The sequence below is a fragment of the Buteo buteo genome, chromosome 4 (genome assembly GCF_964188355.1).
Source record: "Buteo buteo chromosome 4, bButBut1.hap1.1, whole genome shotgun sequence".
In the NCBI taxonomy this organism is placed as follows: domain Eukaryota; kingdom Metazoa; phylum Chordata; class Aves; order Accipitriformes; family Accipitridae; genus Buteo; species Buteo buteo.
The window spans coordinates 27,255,825-27,283,243 of NC_134174.1; the positions used below are offsets into that span (position 1 = coordinate 27,255,825).

General features: G+C 61.0%; 1 protein-coding gene and 1 non-coding gene across 2 annotated transcripts; both read right to left on the reverse strand.

The window, feature by feature from the left end:
* Nucleotides 1-216: 216 nt before the first annotated feature.
* On the reverse strand, nucleotides 217-27,272 carry LOC142030477 (uncharacterized). The gene is made up of 39 exons (XM_075026711.1): nucleotides 27,060-27,272; nucleotides 26,820-26,981; nucleotides 26,470-26,592; nucleotides 26,082-26,149; nucleotides 25,605-25,740; nucleotides 25,404-25,499; nucleotides 24,842-24,946; nucleotides 24,493-24,616; nucleotides 23,454-23,560; nucleotides 22,861-23,013; nucleotides 21,606-21,751; nucleotides 21,197-21,359; nucleotides 20,727-20,902; nucleotides 19,975-20,112; nucleotides 18,405-18,585; nucleotides 18,007-18,137; nucleotides 14,261-14,576; nucleotides 12,891-13,013; nucleotides 10,942-11,107; nucleotides 10,456-10,554; nucleotides 9,713-9,864; nucleotides 9,240-9,383; nucleotides 8,629-8,721; nucleotides 8,065-8,134; nucleotides 7,840-7,953; nucleotides 7,308-7,381; nucleotides 6,864-6,983; nucleotides 5,744-5,851; nucleotides 4,969-5,550; nucleotides 4,544-4,685; nucleotides 3,803-3,855; nucleotides 3,257-3,364; nucleotides 2,889-3,008; nucleotides 2,566-2,688; nucleotides 1,812-2,003; nucleotides 1,572-1,733; nucleotides 1,222-1,440; nucleotides 834-901; nucleotides 217-492 (listed from the first exon to the last, which is right to left on the reverse strand). The coding sequence occupies exons 1-39, from the start codon at nucleotides 27,270-27,272 to the stop codon at nucleotides 285-287; spliced, it is 5,778 nt and encodes a 1,925-aa protein (XP_074882812.1). The 3' UTR covers nucleotides 217-284.
* On the reverse strand, nucleotides 17,006-17,079 carry TRNAN-GUU (transfer RNA asparagine (anticodon GUU)). The gene has a single exon. It is a non-coding gene; the product is annotated as a tRNA-Asn (tRNA).
* Nucleotides 27,273-27,419: the final 147 nt, after the last annotated feature.

Genomic DNA, 27,419 nt, shown 5'->3' on the forward strand with positions numbered 1-27,419 from the left:
CGCTCCTGACCCCCAGCCCCGGCCAGATGCACAGCCCCAGAGCAAGGAGCCAAAGCCCCATTTGTCTGGAGGAAAGGTATCCACCTCCTATCACCCACTAAGGTCTCGATTCTCTGCCCTGGCAACGCTTTCCCTGTTGCCCCGTGGCTACTCACGTGGAACGCTTTGCAAAAGCAGGCAGAGGTCGCCTCAGCCTCCAGAATGGTTTCTATGAGGTGGCCCAGATCTTCCATGCCTCTCCTGCGCAGAAGCTAAAAGCAGCAAAGGAGAGCTGAGGCTATGCATCATGGGGGCTGCCAGCGCGTGCTGAGGTGGGATCCTGACCCAGAGGTGGGCAGGCACTGGCCGGTGGGTACCTCCATGTTCGCAGCTGCCCTCACACTCTTCCTTCCCTTTTTCATCTGCTCCTTGGAAGGATGGGACAAAACACTCTGGCAGCACACTGCCAGCAGGTTGCCATTTTCCTTCCTGCTCAGAGGCGGCCTCAGCTTGCTGGCCAGAGGAAGAAGGGAGACAAAACAGAAAGGGGATTTACTAGCCCTCTCCAGGGTGGTTTAAACCACAACTGAGTCCCTCCTAATCGAGGGCCCCAAATCCAACCCCCCCAGCCCATGCCAGCGAGCACTGCCTTCAGCTCCAGCAATTCCTACCTCCTCCCAGGCAGCAGGCAACCCCCCCCACCAGGTTAAGGAACCCCTGGGGCTCCCTTCTTCTGGGAGACACCTGGAATGGGGAACACCCTCCCACTCCACAGCCCCAGCAGCTCCTGGCCCCATGCTCAAGCTGGGCTGGGGCACACTGGGAGTGCCCAGAGCCTGGGGAACAGACCTCACCTCAACTCCTCCAGGGCCTGAAACACTCCATACACCAGGGAGTCCCAGGGCTCCCTCTTTATCCAGTCCTGCAAGTCCCAGAGACAAGTGCAGAGTTGGCAGCGGGCAGGGACACCGGACAGCCCTCCCGCCGCCCCGGGGACAGGCTCTGCTGCCAGGCCTGGGCAGACGCTGCCCCATCTCCCCCACGGAACCCCAAAGGCACTGCAGGAGGGACCCTGCTCCTCAGCCACAGCCACCCAGTACCAGCACCCAAGGGCCCCACCAGCTGCGGACACAGCTCCAGGAGCTCACGTGAAGCCGAGAGGCCATCGTGCCTCTGGGGAAACCAGGCTGATGGCGCAGCCCAAAACTCCCCCGTGTGACGGCTCCAGCTACGGACACTCACCAGCAGGGTCCGCATCGCCTCCTGCTTTAAGGAGAGCTCAAAGCTGCCGCAGTCGCCCGCAGCCTGGATGGCACAACTGACCTCGGTGATGCTCTGCACCAGGGCGAGCTTGAGCTGCAAGTCCTGAGGCCAAAGAGAGCAAAGCACCCCTTGAACTCTTTGAAGGGCTGAGAGGTGGAAGAGGAGCATGGGCAGGGGGAACCCACGGAGGGCTTGCATCTGCACGTTGAGGACAAACCCCTCCTTGGGAGGTCTTTAGGAAGAGACCGCCCATCTCGGTAGACCCCAGCCCCGAGGGTCCGGAGCTGGGGCACCCGGGCATCCCCACCCTACGCGCCCTGTGCTCCTACCCTCTCTTTATCTCTGGAGAGCCTCAGGATGTTGCCCATGATTTCTTTATCCACACAGGTGAGCAGCTGCTCCTTGGGGGCATGCAGCGCAATGCCGCTGTAGGTGCGCATGAGAGCAGCACGAATGGTCCGGGTTCGCTCCATCTTCCGCCGCCGCTGTACCTGTGTCGACAGAAGTGCCCTGAGACATCAGCCCCGGGACTCCTGCGGCGGGCTCCTGCGGCAGGCCCTGCCCCGCACCCTCGCCAGCTCTTTGTTTCCCCCAGCACCTCCCAGCAGCTCCCCGAGCTGCGAGTGCTGGGGCTGGGAGTTGTTCCCACCCCGCAGCTTGAGTTCTCTCCCTCGGAGAGGGAGGAGGTGCAGCCAGCATCGCACACGCTGCTGGCTGTTACACCACTGACTCGAGAGGTCGAGGAGCTGTCTGGAACCTTTCTGCGGACAGGTACCCGACATAGCCTGTCACGGTCCTGCTCAGAGCCGTGCAGCCTGTGCGGGTCAGTGGCGCAGATGAGCCTGGTCTGCTCACCTCCCCAGGCCAGGCTGCACTGCTCTCTCTGCAGGGCCCTGCCCTGCCCAGAAAGGCTTCCCCACAGCCCCCAGGTGGGGAGCAGAGCCAACGAGACCTCACCAGGCTCCTGCTCCCAGCCCTCAGCTTTGAGGAAGGGGCAGAGTGTCACACTGTGCCCACCCCCTTGTCACCAGCTCCTGCTGAAGTTAAGTCAGGGCAATGTGGCTGCGAGCAAGCGAGCAAGCAAGCAACTGCTGCAGCTGCCCCAGCTGGGTGGCTCTGATCCACCAGGTGCCAAACCCCATCCTCTCCAAAGACACCTCAGGGGCCCCAAGGCCAGGATGTCCCCTCTGAAACACAGGTCTCGGGTAGCTCTTCCAAGAAGGTTAATCTAAAGGCAGCTGCCACAGGGTGGCTGCTGCAGGTGTAGAAGTGGAAAGAAGGCCAAAAAAGGAAAGCCAACCAGCAAGCCCCTCATTCCCTTACCTCCCAGCCCGTGGAAGCCTGGCGGGACCAGTCTTTGGTGAAAGCGGCAGAGAACATAGTCACCGTGCCCAAGACCAGGTGGAAGTGGCTCTCGGCAGCGTGGGACACAACAGAAATCATTCCCTGCAACCACGGAGAAACGGGGAGTCGGTTCCAGTCCAGGCATTCAGCCGTGGCCAGCGACAGTGGCCAGGCAGGACGTTGCAGCAAGCAGGAAACAGCAGCAACGGGGAAAGGAAGGAGGTCTGGAGCTGGCCCAGGAGCAGCCCTCCCTCTCCCCCAGGAAAATCCAGGGGATGCTCAGGACAGGAGCATCACCCCACCTTGGCCTCAGACAGCTCCACAGGGTTTGTCTCCTGGAGGAACCTCAGCACCTGCCCTTGGACGTGTCTGAGGTCCTGACAAGCTGCCAGCACCGTCCCAAGAGCCTTGTACAGGAAAAGCTGAAAGAGAAGAAGCCGAGCCCGAGATGCAGTCATGGCCCGGCCCGTCAGGAGAGGGCTGGCCCCAGATGGACCCCACCACCTCCGGGAGCAGGCAGAGCCGGCCACGATGCCAGGCTGTGGCCAGCCGCTGGGGCAGCCCAGGGGAAACGCCTTTTGGGGACGAGGGAAAGGAAAGCAGTGAAATCTGCCTGCGTGGGCAGAGCACCAGCGCCAGCTCCAGCCCCAGTGCCGGGCAGGACACACACCTTCTCCCAGGAGCCGGCAGCAGAGCTGCCCAGCCGCTGGCTCAGCTCCTGGCTCAGGCCTACGGTCCAGGCCTTGTCCTCCACGGGCTCCAGCGACGCTCGCAGAAACTGGTGTGAACGGGAAAGGAAGCGAGTGTTCCCCGGACCTTGGCCAGGGCCCTTTCCACGCTCACGTGTCCCGGGATGCTGCGGGGGAGAGCTGCCGGGAACGGCAGTCTCTTCCCTCACCCCACCCAACCCTCTTTTCACCAGCTTCCCTCTTCTCCTAACGCCTCATGTGAGACCCCCCGGCAGGCCGGACTTAGAGGAGGAGGCAGTGCTAAGGCGCGTGCCACAGCGTTAGAGGGCATTAGCCATCAGCCGTGGCACGTGTGCAGGCAGCAGCTCCTCTTGAGTGGGCCGGCACCTACTGCCGGGGGAGGCGCAGGGTGCTCAGGAGGTGCCCCCACCTCCTGGTGCCTACACAGGCAGCCCCGAGCTTCCTCCCACAACTTTGCTCCCTCTTCTCCCCCCTCGATTTGTGACACCCCCGCAAGGATGCTGTACCTTAAGCACACGGCGCTCCCACTCTGCAGAGGCCAGGGAGCTCTCAGTTCTGCCTAGGAAGCAAGAGGAAGCAAAAGCTCTCGCAGCTATTTAAGCTCACGCCAAAGACGAGTCCGGCGCTCTCCTCTGCAGTCCGACCTCCCAAAAGTCCCAGGCCATCAGGCTAGAGAGGGCCTACGCGAAAGCCCTTGCGAGGCCAAAGACACAGGAGGGATCCCAGGGGCGGCCGTCAGAGGCATTGACTCAATCTGGGGAAGGACGCACTGGCCGCAGCAGATCCCCACGGAGCGACTGCAGCTCCCACAACAACTCCAACCACCCGGTCCCAACACACATTTTCTCCCGAACCACCCATTGCCTTTTGCCCATTTCCAGCCCTTCTCCCAGGCTACTGCCGAGGACAGCTGCTGCAAACCTCGCCTGGCCTGGGGACTTGGTCCTCCAAAGCCGAGGGCTGCACCCCCTCCAGGAGCACCAGTCCTGTCCCTCTCCCAGACACCATCCTTGGGTGATGCCAAGACCTGCCCTCCGAGGGGACATCAACGGCCCCGTCCATCCCCTGGGCCGAACTGATGCCAGGGGACAGCTGCCCCCAGCCTCAGCACCGGCTCCCTGGAAGGGGAAAGGCAGCAGAGCAAGTGCTGGAGAACTGGGGACAATTGCCCTCCGTCGCGCCGGGCAGCTGCGTTTTCCTGCCCCCCTCCCTCCCCTCCAGCCTCTCCCTCCCCACCTGCACTTTACCTTCCAGGTACTGCAGCAGGAGGGGGATCTCGGTCGCCCACGCCGCCCCCAAGCCTCTGTGGATCCTGCCGTGGAGGGCCTGCAGCAGCTGCAAGGCAGCGACTGCGCGTTCGCGGCTCGGGTAAGGAGCTGCCGCCACCACCTAGAGGAGGGCAGGAGAGAAGGGTCGCTCCTGCCGCCAGAGCCACAGCTTCTCCCAGGAGGGAGCTCGGGAGGGAGCTCGCTGCCGCTTGGCTGGCAGCAGGCAGCCGATGGCTTCACCCAGGGTGCTGCCAGCCCTGAGAACGGAGTGGGATCCCTGATGGGCTCGGGCATGCTGCCTCCTCCTTGGGGGCTCCCGGCACTGGCCTCAACAGCATCTCCACCCCGGGATCTCCCACCACCCCTGGCCAGAAAAGCTCTTTCCCCAGGGCCCCGCTACTCACCAGCAGTCGAGCCAGCAGGGCCTGGGGAGCCGGCAGCCGGGCTGTGGGGAGGCAGAAAGGCTGGGTGAGCTGACGAGCCTCACGCCTCCGATAGCCCCACACAGGGCTGAGGGCTGAGAGCAGCTGCGCTGCAATAGCGCTGGCTGGGGGGCTCCCCAGGGCTGCCCAGCAGGAGATGAAGGCAGCTCCAGCACGGCCAGGAGCGAGCCCCGGCTCACCAGGAGAGCGCTGCGAGCAGGAGAGCCAGGCCTCTGCGCCGGGCAAGGGGCCACGCAGGGCAGAGCCCCTCGTGCCCAGCAGCAGAGCCTGTCTCTGCCCTTTGCTTTTCCTGGGCTCCTGCTCAGGGCTGGTGGGGCGCAGGGAGACGCGGGCTGGCCTGACCCCTGGCCAAACCCAGCAGCAGCACTCGCTGGGGCTCCTACCTTGCTCCTGGGAGTCCATGGCATCCGGCTCCTCCTCCTCCTCCTCGCACCCCGCTCTCTCCCGTCTCTCAACCAGGGCTCGGAGGCAGCGGGAGAGCGGGATCAGCATGCCGCTGTACTGGGCTGGCACCACGTACTGCAGCAGCCTCGGCCACAGGAGCTGCAGAGAAGAACCGGGCAATTCGCCACACTGGCATTTCCGCTCAGCGCGAAGACGAAAAGGACGGTCTGCGTTTCCCTGAGCCTGGTGCGCTTCAGCGCAGGAGGGGACAGGTTCAGGGCACGGGGGAGCACACGGAAAAATGTCCTGAAGGCAAGGAGTGGCCACAGCAGCAGGACAGAGGGCAACTTACTTTGGTCATCCCTCTCAGAGTGACGTCCAGTGAGCCCACAATGTCCAGGCACAGGGCTCGAATTGCTCCATCCTCTGGGTTTTCCCAGGCAAAAAGGCCTCCTGCCACCTGTAAGACAGAGTTGGCAAACCCCCAATTACCTTCAGCTCCCAGCTGATGAGGCTCAGGCACGCCTCACCAGTGCTCCTCTTGCTCCCGTGCCTGCCTCCCTCCCGATGGCCAGACGGACCCAGCTCAAGGACCGGGTCCCAGACCCTGGGAAGGACTGGGAAGCCTGGGAGCAGACAGTGCCGCTGCTTGTCTACTCGGTCCCCTGGGGCCCAAATGCTGCTGTCGTGCCACCAAAGCAGAGGTGAGGAACGTGCCCTTCAGCAAGGCTGTGCTCAGTGCCAGCCCTGGAGGCAGCACACCCAGCCCGACGGATGTGGAGGAGCACCCAGAAGCCCTTTCCTTTGCCCTGCTCCCAAAGCAGAGCCTCCCCGAGCCTCAGAGCGACGCACGTGGATCTCCCAGCTAGAGGGAAGGTGCGGCCAGAGGGAATGTCCTCGGCGAGTCAGCGGGAGGCTCGGCCATCCCCAGCTTTCACCTCCTGGGCACCCAGCTGAATGCTGGGAAATGCTCACCACAGGGACTGCCAAACAGCCCGTCCCCTTGCCAGAAGGGATGTGGGCCCCCAGACTGTTACTGGATGGGCAGGGTGTGCTTTGGAGGGCCAGAGCACGAGAACACCACAGAAAGCTCCTCTAGCCAGGCCCACCTGTCTGCACTGGCTGTGTTTTGCTCACCGTCCACCAGCATTTAAGGATGGAAGATGTCCTGCCCCTACGAGACCCTCCCTTTGCAAGGCGGCTTTGCCGAAGGCGCCTGTGGGCACAGCTCGGCACCACAGTGCCGGGTGGCATGACGAGGTGTAAACCCACATCATCCACTGACATCTCCACCAACATCGGCACAGACACCCACGGGGAACGGCCATTCGGAAGCGGCTCTGACGGCAGTGCCAGCGCCGATGGCTCTGCAGCATGGAGCTCTCCAAGGCCGAGGCCGCCGGCAGGAGCTCTCAGCACGGTCCAGGCACTGGTCAAAAAAACCAGCCCTGGGTGTCCTGCTCTGCCCTTACCAGTCTGCCCGAGGTCCGGCTGAACTCGCTGAAGATGTGCCCCACCACATCCCATGGCCAGCAGCTCTGGGATCCGGAGCTGAGCCGCTCCCTGCTGAACTCCAGAACTGCCCTCCGCACCTGCCAGGGGAGAGTGTGGTTATGACCCTCCTGTTCAAAACCCAGAGGGTTTGCGCCTTTGTGGCTCGCAGAGAGGTGGCGAGGCCACGGCAGAAGCTTTCGCTCCTGGCGTCAGGGCTGGGCTTCAGCACCAGGCTGGATGGGCATTTGCCCCACAGAGCGCAGAGACCTCCCTGCTCTGCCCTGCCAGCTCTCCCCAGGGATGAGCCATCAGCCACCACCTGGGCAACGCGCCAGCACTTCCCCAGGCCCCCTGGCTCTGTCCCACGGGAAAGGGTTTCTCTGCCTCCCCTGGCGGCACCCTCCCTTCCCAAGCCAGTTCACCTGGGCACTGGGGTCACTGCACAAGGAGCGCGTGGCCTCCACCAGCTGGGGCAGCTTCTCTCTCACCGCAGGTGCTGGAAGAGATACGGAGAGGTGTGCATTGAGGCAGAGCCCCAGTGGCAGAAAGGATCCCCTGAAGCTTCCAATGGGACAGAAGAGCGGGGCCTGACTGGCTTCACGGGAAGCAGCGGCGTAGCCGGAGCAACCCCACTTCCAGAGGCTATTTTACAGGGACCGAAGGCTATGGCAACAGAGAGAACAAGAGAAGCAGCACGGGTACGAGCAGCTCCTGTGCAAAGCAGCCCACCTGCCCGCCCACCAGCCTGCCCGTGTTACAGAGCTTGGAGCGTCGTCCCTGGTGTGCCGGCATTTCTAACTGCCGGGGGAGAGCCCTGCTGCGGGGCGTCAGCTCGGCTGGGGGACCCGCTCTTCGCAGCTCCCTTTGGGTGCGGGTGCCCCACTTTCGGCCCGTTCCTGCTGTCAGCCCAGCAGCCCCAACCCCTGCCTTGCGTCCCTGGTCTGTGGCACTGACCGTCAGCGCGGGCCAGCACTCCCAGCAGGCCCAGGGCTGCCACGCGACCGGCCTCGCTCCCACCGCTCAGCTGGGAGTGCAGAAACATGACTGTCTCCTCGGGGCGCATTCGTGCTGCGGGGAAGAAAGCGCATTCTGCATCAGCAGGCAGCTGTCCCCAACAGCCAAGGACAGGGAGAGAGCTGCCACGGCACGGCGGGCCATCGCCCAGTCTCCTCTCCTTACCCTGCAGCATGATGCAGCGGGACAGCACTGCCTTCTGGGCCGGGCCAGGCTCCTCGGTCACATCAGGGAGCTGTGGGAACAAGATCCATTTTAGAGAAAGTGGCATCAGTGCTGAGAGGGACTGAAAAGTAATGGTGCTCTCCGTTCTCCTCTCCCTGGGCACTCTGGGCATGGGACCCACAGCCGAAACCCAGCCCACCCCACGGTGGCCCCGGGCACACACAGAGGTTTGCGGCAGCCCAGGCTGCCCAGGAGCTGAGGCTGAGCAGCGCTGAAAGGCTGCCCTCAGGGTGCTGGCGCTCCAGAGTCCTCCTGCGACTTGGCCGAGAGGGAAATGGCTGTGGGAACCGGGCTGCCGCTCAGGCCCGTGCCAAACAGCCAGGATCAGGCCTCCTGCAGCCTTAAGATGGCACCCGGATCGAAGTCCTGGCATGCTCCGGGCCTGCAGGAAGGTCCCAGTGGAGGAACGCCCTGCTCTGCCCTGCCAGCCGGCAGGTCCTTCCCCTCCGTGGCAATCACGGGTGCAGGCCCCAGGCTTGCGGCAGGGCGCAGGGCTCCCCTTACCTGGCGGCGCACAGCGGTGCCGGTGGCAAGAGCCGTGCCCTGTGGCATTGGGGTCTGAACTCCCTCCAGTATCTCCAGGACATAGCTGAGGCTCTACAAGAGAACGGGGGGGAAGAGGAGGCTAAAGCCACCTAAAGGCACTTGGGAAGGGAGAAACCCAGCACATCTGGGATAAGGGGAGCCCCAAACATCAGCTCCCAGGGAAAAGCCCGACGAGCAGAGCAGCATCAAGAGGGTCTCTTTCCTCGGAACGGAGCCCGGGCTTGACAACTCAGTTTCCCACTCATCAGACCTCGCCAGTCGCCGCATGGGACTGGACATGGCCCTGGGCGTTCGGGCAAAGCTCTTCCTGCACACAGAGCCTCAGGGAGCTGGCAATGCCTCCCTTCCCAAGCAGTTGAGCCCCAGGGACTCTTGCCTCCCTCCCGCCCTGCCCCGGGTTTCTCCTCTTCTGCCCAAAGAGCCCAGGAAACCTCAGGCCTCCTCTGCTCTTCCTGTTCCTTCTCTAAGGGCTTCCCAGCTCCTCCTGGCACCCCACAGCTCCCCAGTGCCTCTTAGCACTCGCGCAGACCCACCCCAGCAGCCACGCCAGGCCCTGCGCAACATCTCACCTTGGTGAGCCGGGAGTTGTCTCGGACCTCCTGGCATTGCAGCAGGAGCCAGAGGAGCGGCTCCCAGGTCTGCTCTCGGTACTGCTCCTCATGCAGAAGGACCCCCAGCATGGCAGCCACTGCCCCGAGGACAGCCTGCTTGTCCTGAAGAGGGAAGGGAGAGGCTCCGCTTGGAGGGCCGAAGGTCTGCCTAGTGCTCAGCATCCCCTGGACACCGGTCTGCCCTTCCCAGTGGGAAGGAGTTTCCCTTTCCCTTCTGCCCTGCAGAAGAAGGGCTCGCTCCAGAGGAGAGAGAGCACTTCCCCACCCTGCTACCCCAGCCCTCCCTGCAGAAAGGCCCCAAGGCTCGGCTGCTTCCCGTCGGGAAGCCCCCCTCCCCTCGGCCCTCTGCTCGCACCCCACTGGGCACAGACGGACCCAGCGCCACGGTCATCCCTGCTGCAGCCCCGGGCGTGGAAAGCAGCACTTCTCACCTCTTCCTCCTTGCAGTCCAGCCAATTTGCCACCACATAGCGGAAGAGCGGGTAAATGGCTTCACAGAACTGTGCTACCCCCTTGCGAGGGAAGGGGCATTGCTCCCAGCTGCAGAGGTATGTACTGACTCCTTTCGACCATTGCTCCAGGACTGCACCAGGACAAAGGAAAAGGGAGCATGTGAGAGTCTGCAGCAGGGACGGTACCTTGCGTTCACGCCCAAGCCTGCTTTAAGGACGGTCCCAGGCTCGGCAGGGCTCAGCCCAGCACTAGATCTGGATCCGAGGGCAAGCCGTGCTCTTGAGGTGCCTGGGTTCAAACACCCCACCGTTTCTCTCCTCCTCACACCCATCGCACCTTCTCCTCCTCAGCGGCCCCTTCCCCTCCAGCATTTCCAGCTGCACACCCTTCCCTTCCCTTTTCCCTTCCCTTTTCCCCTCCCTTTTCCCTTCCCTTTTCTTTTCCCTTCCCTTCCCTCATACTCGCCCTTTCAGAGCAGGGAGTTTAATCCCGGAGGGAAGCGGGGGAACAGAAACCATGGGAAGGGACCCAGGAGTTTCTCCGTGCAGCGCTGCCGCGTCCCGCCCACAGAAACCTCCTGGCCTTCTCCCGCTTCTCCTACCCACTCGCTGCAGTTTGGGATTGCCCCGGGCTCACACCCACCACGTTCCCTCTGAGATCACATGGAGGCATCGAAGGCCGCCCCTGCCCCTAGGACCCCAGCCAAGGAGCCGACACTCACCGCTGCAGACGGCATGCAGGACCTCGCCGCTCCCCACCCGGGTCAGCACGGCGCGCAGGGCGAGCAGCGTCATTCCCACAAAGGGGATGCACCGCAGGGCTGCAGAGGAGGCAGGGACAGAGGGACCGAGAGGGTCGGTGAGAGACACGGGAGACTGGGGTCCATCCCTGCCAGGGCTGGGGCTGCTGGGCCACGCAGGACGTGCCGGAGGGCGTGGGACGGGCTGCCTTCGCCAGGGGGGAAGCCCTTTGGGGAAATGGGGAGGACGGTGGGGGGCCAAGACCCTGCGGGTTTGTCTCCAACAGGTTCCCACCCTTTGGGAACTGGGATCGGGCTGATAAGGCAGAGCTGCCAACTGGCCCTGGCGCGGAACAAGGAGGCACGGCAACTCCGTAGCCCCCCAGTTCAACACAGGGCGTTTAGGGAGGGGGAGGATCCCTTCTCCTTGTTATCACAGATCTCTACCCAAGGCCCAGGGTGCCATACCATATCTGCGGGCCATTTTGCCCAAGGTGAGGAGCACAATCTCATCAGGGACCTTCCTCATGGCCTTCAGGTGGCTCTGGAGCTCGGACATGACAAAGTGGAAGTGGGAGCGGGCCAGAGCTACCAGGACGTCACTAGCGGCCATCTTCACGTCACCTGTCACACCCTGCAAAAGCGTCACGGGTTAAACACTCCGGAGAAAAAGGCTGAGGCACTAGGGCAGGCTGAATGACCCCATCTCCTCTGCGAGACCCCTCGGGACAGCTGTGCTCGGGGCCGAGCGGCTGCTGCCTCTTGTACCCTGGGATAGGCGAGCAGTTCCCTGGCGAGATGAGGGAGGCTTTGCCCCAGAACAGCCCTGTGCTGCTGCCCCCTCTCCCTCTCCATGCAGATGCCAGGATCAAACTGCCGCAGACTCAGGACCCCCCTGGGACCTCTCCGTGGGGCTGGTGGGTTGCCACGGCTCTTCCTCAAAGCAGGACAAACAGTGTTGAGCTTGAACCCAGCTGTCGCTCAGTTAGAAACAGCCCCGAGTCCGCTTCTCTGCACAGTTCCCTGCCTCCCTGTGGAGTGACTGCTAGAAGTGACTTATCAGTGTGTTCCCCGCACCCCCTTGAGGGAAGGCAAAACCTCCAGGGTGGAATGCAGTGGACACGCAAGGAATCGGTTCCCTAATAATTCTCTGTGCAACGTAACCTGCAACCTTAGATGTTAGCAACACCAAGGGAGTTTGGTGTGCTGACCCTAAGAGAAGTAACACGGAGGGTGGAGTGGAGCGGAGACGCCACGGCCAGTCTCTGTGATATTATCACAGGGATAGGGAACTGGAACGATAGGAACGGTAGGTCCCTGCATTGAATCCACGGAAGCAAGGAGGTAAAATCATGGGGGTTCTGTCGATCTACCGCCCTACTTCTGATTTATCTCCTAAGTGCCCTGTCCTGGGGTACTGACACGCAACATCACGTCCTCTGGGTGAACTTTGCTCATTATAATACCAAAACACACCTCCATCCCAAAAGCTACCCGCCTCCAAAGTGCAACCACCCCTCACTGAGCCTGCGCTCTGAATTTTTTTCTAGCATGTCCTTTTAAAAGCAAGGCGAGAGAACTTAATACCAATCAAAGTAAAGGCATGCATGACTTGAGTCACTCGAGCTCCACCTAAATAGGAAAATAGTATAAAAAGGCCCAAAGAGAGGGGGACTACTAGGGAAGATACCATCGTGGACAAGTTGGGAGGACATCACTGCCTTCTGGGGTCAGTCGACAGGCTGAACCTCTCTTCCCCCCAGAGGGACACCTCTTGGGTGAGATTCGAACACTCGGCTGTACCGAGTGCTTTCCCGGGAAACTTAGAATTCTTTAGAGCTCTTTTTCTTCCATAATTGAATGCGCTTGTAGTCGACTGTATTATTATTTGCACGTGCCTTGCAGACAGTGTATTTATCATCGGCAATCCAAAAGAACCTGTACTCCTGTTGCTTTAACAAACTGTACTATTCATTAAAATCTAGCCATGATAGTTCATTGAACGCAACCAAGCTCCTTAAGTCTGGCTGTGATAGTTCATTGAACGCGACTAAACTGAAAGTACAGTGCGCTATTTGTGCGTCCATAATCGTGATAGTTCAACACATTGAACGCGACCGGACTTACAGTGCTGAATTGGGCATCACCCAGAATCTAAGCCTAGCCGCCCCCAGCCCCTCTGACATCTAAAGACAAGCTGGAACGCAAGGGGGGTTATTTTCTGCCAGAAGTCTTTACCCTTTAACACAACACTCCCCTCTCCAAATTCCCTGTCATGACGAGTCCCCAGAGCCTCTCCCTTAGGACCTCTGCTGGGTCTGAACAACCGAGGAACATCTCTGCGCCACTCTGTATTTCCCCCAAAACCAGGGGCAGAGGCAGGCTGCTTGGGTGGCCTTGAAAGAGAACAAGCTCACCTGGGCTGCTCGCATGTCACTCAACGCCTCTGCTATCAGGCGGTTCACAACGCCACTCGTCAAACAGCCGTCGTCTCCCCACAAGACGCTCTCCAGCTCCCGGTACGTCTCCACTCGGTCACCCTGGGGACGGACCACAAAGGGGAGTGATGGGACTTGCTTTGCCCTTGTTCCCAGGGAGCCACGACAGAGACCTGCTGCCCCCCAAATCATCTGCGTGACACAGGCACGAGGGACGAGTTGCAGGCATCGGTCAGGACAGCCACGGGGAACAGCAGGATCTTCCACGGCGCCTCTGACACGAGCAGAGAGTCAGACAGGGAGATCGACTCCACCGGGGCAAAAGGCCACATGGGAGCCTGGGCGGTCACTCCTGAAAACGGGGGATGGCGGAGGTCAGGGGGAAAGTGCCGGACAAGGAAGGGTGTGACTGTTCACTCAACTCCTGCCTAGATTTTGGCTAACCCAGCTCCTGCTAAGGCCTGGTGTATGCTGGGAGCAGCACCATTAGGTCAAAGCGAGAGCACCGCGTAGGCAGGACGGGTGGCCAGAGAGAGCTAAAGGGCCATGATGCAGCCACTACCAGCTGCGGATGGCTGTCTCCGGCAGCCATTACCTTTTGTCTGGTAGTTTCCTCAGAATCCACTAATGTACGGAAATGGTATAGACCCAGCCTCCAAGCTGGAGGGTATAAAACATCAGCTTACTCAAAAAGCTTTTGAAGCAGATCCAACAGCAGCTGAACTGCTGAGGCTTTCATGCTTCCCGGTGCGACACAGGGGACGCCCACACCGTGATGGAGGAGGAAGGGTGAGCGCTCTCTCAGTTGGCTCATAGGTTCATAGCAAAAAAATTCTTTTTTTTGCTCATACGTGCGCGATATTAAGAGTTACAGATTATAAGTTATGAAACCTTACGACTTGACTGGTGAAGGAGTGAATTCACGTGATAGACGAGTCTGGGAGAAGGGAATTGAGCCCCTGTCATGGTTTTTTATTGTATTTCTGACTGAGCTCATGAAATAAAGTTGAAATCACAGCGTATGTTGTCCTGTACATTTGAGAGATCCCAATGGACCGTGACAAAGGGGAAGGCATGGGAACGAGACCATGCCCCGAGGAGGGGAAGCCGTGAGCACCCTGCGCCTTGGGGCCCAGTGTTGCTCCTCGCATGGGCAGGAGCCCCAGCACTGGGAGCTCCCGGGGAAAGGAGTGGGGAGCAATGGCATTAGTCCAGCTTGAGCAGCAGGATCGGCGCCTGGGGACAAAGCGCCTGCAGGAGGGCAGAGGTGCTGTCAGGTGAGACGCCCCTCTGCCACGGCACCCGGGGAAGCCAGGGGCATGGAGGGGAGCCCTCAACCCCCACCTCACCTCATGGTCTTGCAGTCGCTTTAGCAGAGAAGTCCCGACGGCCACAAAGGTAGTGACGGCCGCAGGGACGGTCCCCGTCACCCCGCCTCTGTCCTCAGAACGCGCAGGTCTGGACTGGGAACGCACGCATGAGCAGAGAGCTGCAAGAAAAGAAAGAAATGGCTTTGCTGGCTGCGGGGCTTCGCGCCAGGGAGGGGTGAGGATCTTCCCAGACTGCCCCAGCACTATCAGCCTGTGCTGGGCTGTACTGGCAAGAGGGAAGTCAGTGGGATGAGGGGAGGGAGTCTTCCCCTCACCGCGGCAGTGGGAAGACCATCTTGGGGGACTGGGCCCGTCCCGGGCTCCTCAGTGACAGAACGGCAGCAATGCGCTGGAGCGAGTCCAGCACAGGGGCCCTGAGCTGGCCAGGGGACGGACATGGGCTCCGCAAGGAGAGGCCGGCAGGGCTGGGGCTGGGCAGCCCTGACAAGAGCCGGCCAGCCCAAGTCACCTCGGAGCGGCCCCCAGCTGCCTCACGGTGGCCAGGGAGAGGATGGAGCCAGGACCCTCCGGGACGTGCCTGGCAGCAGGATGAGAGGTGATGGGAGGCAGCCCCCAGCACCCGGCTGGGACAGACACTGCCCCCAGCACGTATCAGACCCCAGCCTCCCACCAGCCCCTCACCTCTGAGCGCTCTCATCCTCCGCATGGGCAACAGGATCCCACGGATCGACACGCTGCTCCTCCACGCAAAAGCCATGAGAAACTGGGGCAGCACCAGCCCCAGGAGGAAGATGTAGAGCCCAACCACTGTGACCTCACAGAGGGCTCCGGTGACATGGGGACATGTGCTGGGGACGCAGCAGCACCCTGGGGACCCCCCCAGGCCCAGAAATGCAGGATTTTCCATCACTTGAATTTGCTCATGCTCCTCAAACAGTTTTAGCAAAGACTTGCTCCAGACAGCCCTTCCCAGCTCTGTCCCTGGGAAGACTGGGACTTCTTTTCTCTCTCAGAAGAGAAGACTTTTCCTTCGGCAGGGGACTGATACTGGTGGGGTGTCCCAGGCTGAAGGCAGGAGTCTGGAGAAGAACAAGCAGCAGTGGATGGGGATCAAGTCAGGTGAAAGGCAGAACATTCAAGCAATTAAGTTTACTAAGAGTAAAGAAATGAGTCTAATGACCATCAAGAAAAAGGAGAAATGTTTGTAGAGCACGCTACTGTTAGTGTCTTTAGAGAAATGTGATGGGTTGACCCTGGCTGAACGCCCAGAGATAAGGACAGGAGAGATCATTCACTAATTACCGTCCCAGGCAAAACAGACTCAGCTTAGGGAAAATTAGCTCAGTTTATTACAAATCAGCCAGAGTAAGGTAATGAGAAATAAAACGAAATCTCAGAACACCTTCCCACCCCCCTCCCTTCTTCCCGGGCACAACTTCACTCCCGGATTTCTCCACCAAGCCCCCCCAGCGGCACAAGGGGGACAGGGATGGGGTTTACGGTCATCACACGTTATTTTCTGCCGCTTCACCTCCTCAGGGTGAGGGCTGATCACACTCTTCCCCCGCTCCAGCGTGGGGTCCCACCCACGGGGTCAGTCCTCCACGAACTTCTCCAACGTGGGCCATTCCCACGGGCTGCAGCTCTTCACGAACTGCTCCAGCATGGGTCCTTTCCACGGTGTGCAGTCCGTCAGGAGCACACTGCTCCAGCGCGGGTCCCCCACGGGGTCACAAGTCCTGCCAGAAAACCTGCTCCACGGGCTCCTCTCTCCGCAGATCCGCGGGTCCTGCCAGGAACCTGCTCCAGCGCGGGGTTCCCACGGGGTCACAGCCTCCTTCGGGAACCCACCTGCTCCGGCGTGGGGTCCTCCACGGGCTGCAGGTGGAGATCTGCTCCACCGTGGACCTCCCTGGACTGCAGGGGGACAGCCTGCCTCACCAGGGTCTTCACCACGGGCTGCAGGGGAATCTTCGCTCCGGCGCCTGGAGCATCTCCTCCCCCTCCTTCTTCACTGACCTTGGTGTCCGCAGGCTTGTTTCTCTTACATGTTCTCACTCCTCTCTCGGGCGGCTGTTCCAGAGGCGTTACCACTATCACTGAGTGGCTCGGCCTTGGCCGGCGGCGGGTCCGTCTTAGAGCCGGCTGGTATGGGCTCGCTCTCTCTCAAACACAGGGGAAGCTTCCAGCAGCTTCTTACAGAAGCCACCCCTGTAACCCCCCCCCGCTACCAAAACCTCTGTGTATCACATTTTTAAGAACGGTCATTAAAATCTACATTCATCACACAAAATCTTCACTCACATCAACAAAAAGAATTCCCCACTTATCAAGCAGCTCTTAACTCTCTAGCTGCGTTCAGTCCATGTTTTGCCCGTTACCTCTCTCAGTTACTATCCTTATCTCAAATTCCTCACACTGCCCGCATTCTCCACCAAAAAGACTGTGATGGGTTGACCCTGGCTGAACGCCAGGTGCCCACCAAAGCCGTTCTATCACTCCCCCATCCTCAGCTACAAGAAAGTAGAACTAAGGCAAATTATGTGGTGGGTTGAGCTCAGGTGGGAGCTAAGCCCTGCTCCCCAAGCTGGGCAGGCAAATCAGAATAAGGAACTGGTGCTATCGGTTTTCTTTCCTTCCTCTGGCTTTGCTGAGGGGACTGAAGAGCCTGTGTTTTTTTCTAGAGCCATAGGCTGCTTTGGGTTGGAAAGGAACTTAAACAAGGCTAGCACACTGTGGCATAGGCAGGCAGGACGGGAGAGGCGTCCCTGGGTGGGCTCGAACCACCAACCTTTCGGTTAACAGCCGAACGCGCTAACCGATTGCGCCACAGAGACTCCCGAAGGGAGCTCCCCGGGGCTTCCCAAGGGCAGGCAGATGTTTGGCCATTGCCAGGGAAGCAGAGCTTCCTCACGTGGAATGGGGACCTGGGAAGAGAAGCACCACAACCCTCAAGGCCCACCCTTCATCCTTGTCTCCCTGAGCGACGGACCTCCCCTCCCACGGCATTCCTGCGAGCAGGCCTGTCCCATTCCCTGCCCGCTGCAGGCCACCCACCTGCAGTTAGCAAAGGCGGGCACCAAATCAACTCCTCCTGGAGCCTTGCACAAGTGCTTCGACTTCAAGAAGCACAAGAAGAAGCGGGAGGGCAAGACGGGTTCCCTCCGAGCGCCCCTCGTCCAAATGCCTGCCGCTGGAGAACGCCCAGCTCAGCCGCTTGCCCTGCGCCTGGCACACTCAGCTCCCAGGACTGCCGGAGCCCTCGGCACTGCAGGTGCCTACAGGAACCTCCTGGCCCCATGAGAAGGCCCCACCTTCTTCTCCCATGGGTCAGCACCGCTGGGGAGGGCTGCCAGTCTCCTCCCTTCAGGCGGTGCTGCCTCGGATCGCTCCCCTCGGCTGTCACTGTGCCCTGCTTTGGGGCCCGCCCTCCCCTCAGGGCTGCCTCTGACTGGCCCCAGGGCTCAGGCTGCCCAGGTGCCCCTGAGGTGATGCTCTCTGGGATTGGCCGCCTGCTGCGTGTGCTGCCCGCCCTCCCCTGAGGCGATGTTTCCTCCGATTGGCTGCCTGAGACTGCTCCTCCCATCCGGCGATGGGTCAGGCGGCTCATCAGTCAGCTGTGCTCTGCTCTTGCCAGCTGTGATTGGTGGAGCGGGCATGCCCCGCCTCCAACCAGCACCCCCCCACACACCCCGGCAGGGTGCCCAGCTTTTGCCCCTCTTGCCGCCTTTCCTGCAGGCCTCGAAGCTTGACTGGTGGGTTACCTGTCCATCACATGCCTTGCCCCCGCCTCCTCAAACGCGATTGGCTGACTCCCCAGGGACTGCTGGGTGGAGGTTGCCAGGCAACGAACTCCACCTTTAGGGCTGAGCGCCTCAGCGTGGAGCTGCGGGCCCTGAGGAAAGGCAGGGGGTCATCAAAGGCGGGTTTGGACCCTAAAACCGAGGATTTCGGCCCGAAACAGGAGGCTCTGGGCACTACGAAGGATAGGCGCGATGCTACAGCTGACGCTGGGGACCCTGCGAAGGAGGGGAACCTCTTGGTTCCTCTGCCCTTTGCCCCAGGGTGCCGTGTATGGGGCAGGACTCTGGACTCGAGAGGGAAACTTCCTCTGGCTCGCGGGCCAGAGCAGAGCACGCAGGAGGTTGCCACCTCTGAAGACCGGGACGAAGGAAGACTGGCCAGCTTGGCCCTTGCCGGTGCCCCCGCCACAGCAGGAGCCCCCCTCAGCCTGCTGTTCAACCCAGAAAGGGGCTCCGTTCCCGCTTACATCCTCACCTTTACCAAGGAACACCTTTAGGAAGGACTGGGCAAGGCGGAAGCACGTGCTTCCTTTGAGCGAACTTTGCAGAGCGTTCCGTTTGGGTCACGCGTGTGGTGGGACCCGCGGGACAGGGGGCTGAGGCTCACGTGGGCTCGCAGCCGGGCCGGCGTGCACAGCAGCCCGAGGGACAAAACCACGTCTCTGCTGGTGGCCTCCCTGTGTGGAGCTGCCCCTGCCCCCTGCAGATGTGCAGAGGCTCGCTGGGGGTGAGGAACAGCACCAGCGGGGCCTGGGTTAACGGGCAGGGGTCTGATGGGCCAGCCAGATGCTACTCTCCGTCCCTCTGCTCGGCCCCTGTGCCACTGCTGACCCTTTATGTCCCCCCGCCATTCCCCACTCGTCCCCCAGTGCCCCCCTTCCGCCCCCTGCCCACACACCTGTAACCTCCTGTGACCCCCTCGGTTCCCCCCAGTGCCCCCTACTCCCCCCAGTGTGTCACTGGGCAGTGCCGTGGGGGGGCCCAGCGTGATGGGACACCGGGAGGGCGAAGCCTGCTGTGGCGATATGGTCGGGGCTCTCCCGGGCTGTTCCCTGCACCAGCGCGGGCTGGTGCTGGAGGTGGTCGTGCCACGGCGGGAGGGGTGGCGAGGGGATCCCCATGGGCAGTGGGAGGGCACGGCAAGGCCCCAGGACCCCACGGGGAGACCCCTGCTCTGGGGTCTGTCCCGGCATGACTCCATTGTCCCCAGCCCGGGAAGATCTGAGAGGGGCCCCACAGCTGGCAGCCCCCAGCCTCGGTGTCACCCACACGTTGTCTCACCAGCCGCCGGGGTGCTGTTAGGGAAAGAACAGATATACTCCCCTTTCGGTGTCTTTTGATGAGCTTTAATTAACTCTGTGGTGCTGGCTGGGGCCAGGTATTGCGGAGGGATTCCTCTAGCGCCTGCCTCGCTCGGAGGTCCCTGTCGTCCTGCGGTCCCGAGAGATCTGGAACAACACCACAGGCAGCGCCGTGGGGACCTGGTCCCGGCCAGGTGCTCCCCTGGCCACCCCGCTCCAGGGACCCGTTCGCCGGGGATCTTCCCACAAAAAAAGACATCCCAAGCAGCAGTATCTCAGTAAAAGTCCTCTGACCCCTTCCTTCCCCATCTCCTGCCTTACCTCAGCAAAGAAAGCTGTAGCTGTCATCGCAGTTGAACTGAGCAGGAATTCAGCCACAGCAAGAGGTTCTTCACCAGACCGGGGGAGATGACCCCAGTGTGGAGCAGTAAGCTGCGCAGGGGTCACAAGCGAGGGACACAGTTACCCAGGAAGGCCACAGGCCGGGCCTCCAAAATTCACTTGTGCTGATGCAGACACTACTCTTCAGCTCCCGACGGCTTCCCAGGCACACCGGGAGGGTTCCAGCGGCCATTTCCCTGGGCACAGCCCTGCAGGAGTTGGCCAGATGCATCCCTGGGGCTCTTACCTGATCAGGAGACGCACCCCCTGAGGGTGAGCCACGGGGTCTTCCAGGCGAGCCCACACTCCCCAAATCTCGAGCAGCTGCATCCATCTCTGCCCCATGCATTTGCCCAGCACCAACTTTATAGCTGAAAGGAAAATCCTGGCAAAAGAAACAAAGCGCAAAATAAACAAACCCAATCAAACAAAACAAGTCCAAATAGCACCACTGCCAGAAACCCCAAGAACTCTCAAATGGCAGCAGGTTAGGGGAAGACTGATCTGCAGCAGAGCTAAATACCCCTGGAAAGATGCTTCACAGCCTTTCAGACTGCAGCTAACGACACTGGCATTTTCTTCATGCCCCAGACCCACCGAAGCAGAAGAAAACCCACGCCTCTAGACTGACTCCACGCTAGGTGTCAACCAAGGCCAACACCTCATACCTCTTCCCACCAGCCTTTGGCCAAGAATGACACCAGGGCCCGCAAGAGTCACTTCTCCAGCGGGGGTCCATTGAGGGAGTGCAATGCTATTGTGCACACAAGGGTATGCAGGAGGCAAGAGGACGGCCGTCCGCAGTATGAGCTGCGTAAGACCTTCCTGCCTGGGAGCTGGAGTTTCTCCATGAAGGAACAGAAGTAAAACCAACCACGACGACCGCTTTCCACATCTAGGAAGTGGGGCAGGCGAAGCCCTCCCTCAGCCCCACAAAGGCACATGCCTTGGCACGGGGAACTGAAGCCAGCCCCTCCATCTGCCCCTTCGGCTCTTTACCTGCACGGCTTCTCCACATGCAGTTGTTTCCAGCTGGTCATGAGCAAAAGCTGCCTCTCCCCACCCAGCATTTCACTGGCCCACCTGAGCAGGCTGGGAAGGAGGTGGGGAAGCAGTTGCATGAGCTCCTCCGTGCTCCTCAGGTCAAACACCACCTCGGAGATGGCACGGGTGATCTGCAGAGAAACATGACCAAGAACCACCTGTTCAGGGAAGGCCTTTTCCCACCAGCCTGGTTCCCCCGCCTGCCCGGGGTGGGGGGTCACTGTCCACACTTGTCACTCCTGCGACAGCCTTGTGGCTCAGGAGTACCAAACTGCCCTGGCTCCCCACACTCCTTGAGGCCGGCCCAGCACAGCGCCCTGCGAATCTCCACAGGCACCCGCAAAGGGCACCTGACTCCCTTGCGCCCAAGTGTGAGTTAGCAAGCAGATGCCGAGCTGCAGAAACGTGTCTGCCGTTGAACGTACCTTCAGAGTCTCCAGAGCAGTCTGACAGCTGTGCTGCTCACAAGTGGAGGAGTCCGTCCCCAGGCGGTCGTTTCCTGCTCTGTTTAATTTCTCCACTAAGCACCTCAGGATCTGAATGCCGAGGATGCTTCTCCCCAGGCTCCTCCACAGCTCCACCGTGTCACTGCAAGGGAAGAGACGTTCACCCCTGAGCCCGTATCCTTGCGGTCCTGCGGTGCCCTCAAACCTCCTCACCTGCAATGGGGCTTACAATGCCCCACTCACAGCAGAGACACAAGCATGCAGTCTTGCAACACTCCAGACTGCTTGGGCAGAAAAAAAAGACCTGCTTCTCAACCGGACCCCCCCAGGGCAAGGAAGCTGCAGGGTCCCTGTTTGACTACAGTGGGGAGGTGGGTAGTGCCCGTACCTGTCCATGAGCAGACTCTTCTGGAGGAGACTGCTGATTACAGGCTCCTGGTGAAAGCGGGTGAGGAGAAACACTGCACGGAGCACGAAGGGCCTGTGGGTGCTCTGCTGCACGTAGCTGTAAAGGGTGCTCAGGATTTTTGGCACCTGAATGGAAGAAGAGGAGAAAGAAGGGCTCCTTTACCCCCTCCTGTGGGGCCCAGACACAGTCATTCGGCAGACAAGCGATGCCTGCTGCCTCGACACAGAGTCCAGATCCAGCTCGAAACCTCACGCCTTCCACCCTGCCTGACCCTGGCTCACATCTGGAGCCCAGTGTGCTCTTGGCAATCGTGCACCTGCATGCACACACGCACACGCATGCACACGCTCACATGCACAGCCTCGGTCGCTGCACGTGCCGGGGCCCAACCCTATGAGCAGCTGCGTGCCCTGTGTGCACACAGAGGACACGGACCCATTTCACGCTCAACGCTTGGCTAACTCTCCCCATGTGTCCATAGCGATGCAAGACCACGACCAAACACGCTCTTTGAGACCCCGCAGATGCCTTGCAGGGCCTCTGCAAGCGCACGTGTCTCCTTCCAGAGGAACCCCGTTCTCCAGGGACGCTTTTCCTTGCCTCCACCCTCCTGAGACTGAGTTAGTCTGCACTGCTTGAGCCACTGGTGGCCCTAGAGCCCAAGCGGAGCGCAGCAGAGCGTGAGCGGAGGAGAACAGGAGCCTTGAAAGGGCAGGCACAGCACGAGGCCAGAGGCTCCCAGGCTACAGATGGGCAGCAACTAGTGGCTAAAGGAAGGGCACCTCACAGGCTGGGTAACACCACAGTCGGGGAAAGCAATGAGAGCAATGAACAGCGATGCAACCTGTGGAAAACCTAGCGTGCCCAGCAAAGCTCAGAGTAGATGGAATTGGGGACCAGTGAAGAAAGAGAAGGGTGAGGTGGGTCCCAGGGCAGGGAGGACTGACAGTGACCCCAGAGGAAGGGGAGGAATGGCAAGGCTGGTGCCTCCCAGTGCCTCACTCATGGGAAGGACCCAGACCAATGGCAGACTTTGGACAAGAAGTGCCCATAGCCTTGTCACCAGCTGGAGCAGGCGCCAGCAGCGGGTGCTAATGCACGACTCGGACCATCAGTAGCCCCTTGGCTCGGCACACAGGCGGCATTTCTTGAGCCCATGCCAACTGCACAGGGTGTAGTGCAACAGCCAACAGGAGAAAAGACAAAGTCTAATGGCAAAAAAGCTCTCCTTTACCTCCTGGACTATCTCCTCTCTGCATTCCACCAGGAAGATGAACACCCACTTTCCCACTGCTCTTGCACGTGGGCGCGTGACATGCAGCAAGCTGTCCAGGATGGCAGTCAGAAAGTCCACAGCCTGTGCTGCAGGGATGCACCTGCAAACAGCCTGGAGAGAAGTCAGGAACAGGAGAGCCCGCATCACAGCTCTGCCCCAGCGATTCGGAAAGGAAAGGCAACTTGACGGGACTGTTAGTTCAGCAGTCATGGAGGGGCCAGTCTCTTGGCCCTCCTGCTGTGCCTACAGTGCTGTTTACATCTGGTGCAGCTAACCGATTTGGAAGTGTCTACCCCCTTGTTGTTTGCTTATATACCAAATTGGTATTCTGACAAGAGCACTCACGCACACACACGTGTGTGCAAACACACACATCACGGTGTCTGCTCCAGCGTGCCTAAAGGACGGTCTTGCCTCAGAGCCTCCTGCTACTTGCTAACAACAGCTGTCCTGGACAGCCCGCTCTGGAGACAGAGACTCTGGAGGGGAGCAGGGAGACGTGCAGGAGCCCAGGAGCTGGGCCCCCACCCCACTGTTTCGGGGCCAGTTACCTTTGTTATTTGGGTACAGGTCTCCGCAACAGTCTCGGTGTCCGGGCTGTTCAGCTCCTCATAAAGGCACCGGATCTCATCTGCCTGCGGCACCTTCATGCTCTTGGCTGGAACAAACAGCAGGAGAGAAGAGGAGTCACGTCTACAGAAAGCCAACCTCTGGCCCCAGATACCAGTAAAGGAGAACCCCCCGTGGTGGCAGGGAAGGCCACAGGGAAAGCCAGGGCTCTCCTGAACTTGGGGCAGCGGGATTTCCTGAGCCCGATAAATGGCTGACAAATCCCGGGCTGGAAAGAGCCCTCTTCCTCCTTAAACCATTTGCTGGGGCTTCAGGGTTTCAGCAGCCTCTGCTCCTAGCAGCTGCGTCCCCTATTCCCACACAGGCCACCATCGTCTCTGGGAGGCAGGAAACCTCCCTGTGACTTCCCCAGCACAGGCAGACCCTGCTGCCTGAAGAGGAAAGGGTGCAAACACAACCCTTTGCAGCACGCTCTGGGCCTGCAGCTCAGATCCCTCCTCCCTGCCCAGTTTGCTCTGGGCAGCAAATTGGCTTCCCCTCTTGTGCTCCACAGGAGATTTCTTCCCTGCCAGGGATGACTTTGGAGACTGCCTGGGTAGCTGCCTGTCTCTCCAGGCTGAAGGCAGGGAGCGAGGGGGCAGGCACCCTCTGAAACGTCGGGGACCTCATCCGAGCGAGTTGTCTGACCACCCTCTGTCTCTCCTGGACCGTGGAGAGGGACAGACGTGGAGGGGGACAGTCCCCAGCACTGGTGACGATGTCCTGCTCTCAGACAGCAGTGAGGGATGGCCCTGACCACCCAACCTCACGCACGCCCCGGGGAGGTGGGACTCGGCAACACTCTCTCAGGGATCCTTCCTGAGATGGGCAGGGGGGCAGAGGGCTAACAGGGTGGGGGCACAAAACCAGCCGAGCACGTTGCCTCCCCCTTCCCTCCACGGGACCCCGGTGGCGCCAGGCCAGGAAGGGAGGGAGGGAGGATTGGGCTGAGCAAGGCTGGGAAGCGCCTGCTCTCCTCACCTTGCATTTGGAGAAGGTAGTCAAGGCAGACCCATGCCCTCTGATGGCACGTGTCCAGGCAGTCGCTGGTCAGAGACCCCAGCAGTCCCACCAGGGAGCCGAACTGCTTGTAGGAACATCCTCTCTGCAGGGGACAGCAGCAGGAAAAAGGTTGCAGGCAGCCCCAGCGCCCGCTCGCCTCTACTGCCCAGCCTGCTCCCTGGGCAGCGACCAGGCAGAAGGGCAGGCAGAAGGGCTGCCCCATAATCCCAGGGGCCCCGAAAGCCAGCACCCAGCTGGGCAGGGCTCCTTTCCAGGGCCACGAATGGTGGCAAAGGGGCACCAGGGCACGCGGAGGGTCCCTACTCACCGTGAGCTCACATCGCTCCTTGCAAGCGCCCAGCACGTGGGTGCAAACCTGCAGGGCTCTCTCCCGCTCCCCTTCTTTGGCTGAGGTGAGCCAGCCCTTCAGGACCTGGGGCAGGGGGCATCTCTCTCGCAACAGGAATCTTTCTCTCCCCGAGATCCCTCTCCCTCTCCCTTCTTCTCTGGCCCCTTCCTGGTGCATCCCCCGCCCCACCAAGCACCGGCCCTGCAGCCTTCACCGCCTCGCGCTCTGCAGCCGCCTCTGCCCTGCCCTCGGTCTTGCTTCCCTGCTGGCGTCTCCCTGCTCCGGCCTTCCCCCCAGGGCTGCTCTCGCCCAGCTCAGGGCTGGCTCTTGGCTTTCCCTCCACCAGGGCCCACTTCGCTGCCTGTCCTGGGGCTGCAGTGGCCGGGCGCTCCTGACCCCCAGCCCCGGCCAGATGCACAGCCCCAGAGCAAGGAGCCAAAGCCCCATTTGTCTGGAGGAAAGGTATCCACCTCCTATCACCCACTAAGGTCTCGATTCTCTGCCCTGGCAACGCTTTCCCTGTTGCCCCGTGGCTACTCACGTGGAACGCTTTGCAAAAGCAGGCAGAGGTCGCCTCAGCCTCCAGAATGGTTTCTATGAGGTGGCCCAGATCTTCCATGCCTCTCCTGCGCAGAAGCTAAAAGCAGCAAAGGAGAGCTGAGGCTATGCATCATGGGGGCTGCCAGCGCGTGCTGAGGTGGGATCCTGACCCAGAGGTGGGCAGGCACTGGCCGGTGGGTACCTCCATGTTCGCAGCTGCCCTCACACTCTTCCTTCCCTTTTTCATCTGCTCCTTGGAAGGATGGGACAAAACACTCTGGCAGCACACTGCCAGCAGGTTGCCATTTTCCTTCCTGCTCAGAGGCGGCCTCAGCTTGCTGGCCAGAGGAAGAAGGGAGACAAAACAGAAAGGGGATTTACTAGCCCTCTCCAGGGTGGTTTAAACCACAACTGAGTCCCTCCTAATCGAGGGCCCCAAATCCAACCCCCCCAGCCCATGCCAGCGAGCACTGCCTTCAGCTCCAGCAATTCCTACCTCCTCCCAGGCAGCAGGCAACCCCCCCCACCAGGTTAAGGAACCCCTGGGGCTCCCTTCTTCTGGGAGACACCTGGAATGGGGAACACCCTCCCACTCCACAGCCCCAGCAGCTCCTGGCCCCATGCTCAAGCTGGGCTGGGGCACACTGGGAGTGCCCAGAGCCTGGGGAACAGACCTCACCTCAACTCCTCCAGGGCCTGAAACACTCCATACACCAGGGAGTCCCAGGGCTCCCTCTTTATCCAGTCCTGCAAGTCCCAGAGACAAGTGCAGAGTTGGCAGCGGGCAGGGACACCGGACAGCCCTCCCGCCGCCCCGGGGACAGGCTCTGCTGCCAGGCCTGGGCAGACGCTGCCCCATCTCCCCCACGGAACCCCAAAGGCACTGCAGGAGGGACCCTGCTCCTCAGCCACAGCCACCCAGTACCAGCACCCAAGGGCCCCACCAGCTGCGGACACAGCTCCAGGAGCTCACGTGAAGCCGAGAGGCCATCGTGCCTCTGGGGAAACCAGGCTGATGGCGCAGCCCAAAACTCCCCCGTGTGACGGCTCCAGCTACGGACACTCACCAGCAGGGTCCGCATCGCCTCCTGCTTTAAGGAGAGCTCAAAGCTGCCGCAGTCGCCCGCAGCCTGGATGGCACAACTGACCTCGGTGATGCTCTGCACCAGGGCGAGCTTGAGCTGCAAGTCCTGAGGCCAAAGAGAGCAAAGCACCCCTTGAACTCTTTGAAGGGCTGAGAGGTGGAAGAGGAGCATGGGCAGGGGGAACCCACGGAGGGCTTGCATCTGCACGTTGAGGACAAACCCCTCCTTGGGAGGTCTTTAGGAAGAGACCGCCCATCTCGGTAGACCCCAGCCCCGAGGGTCCGGAGCTGGGGCACCCGGGCATCCCCACCCTACGCGCCCTGTGCTCCTACCCTCTCTTTATCTCTGGAGAGCCTCAGGATGTTGCCCATGATTTCTTTATCCACACAGGTGAGCAGCTGCTCCTTGGGGGCATGCAGCGCAATGCCGCTGTAGGTGCGCATGAGAGCAGCACGAATGGTCCGGGTTCGCTCCATCTTCCGCCGCCGCTGTACCTGTGTCGACAGAAGTGCCCTGAGACATCAGCCCCGGGACTCCTGCGGCGGGCTCCTGCGGCAGGCCCTGCCCCGCACCCTCGCCAGCTCCTTGTTTCCCCCAGCACCTCCCAGCAGCTCCCCGAGCTGCGAGTGCTGGGGCTGGGAGTTGTTCCCACCCCGCAGCTTGAGTTCTCTCCCTCGGAGAGGGAGGAGGTGCAGCCAGCATCGCACACGCTGCTGGCTGTTACACCACTGACTCGAGAGGTCGAGGAGCTGTCTGGAACCTTTCTGCGGACAGGTACCCGACATAGCCTGTCACGGTCCTGCTCAGAGCCGTGCAGCCTGTGCGGGTCAGTGGCGCAGATGAGCCTGGTCTGCTCACCTCCCCAGGCCAGGCTGCACTGCTCTCTCTGCAGGGCCCTGCCCTGCCCAGAAAGGCTTCCCCACAGCCCCCAG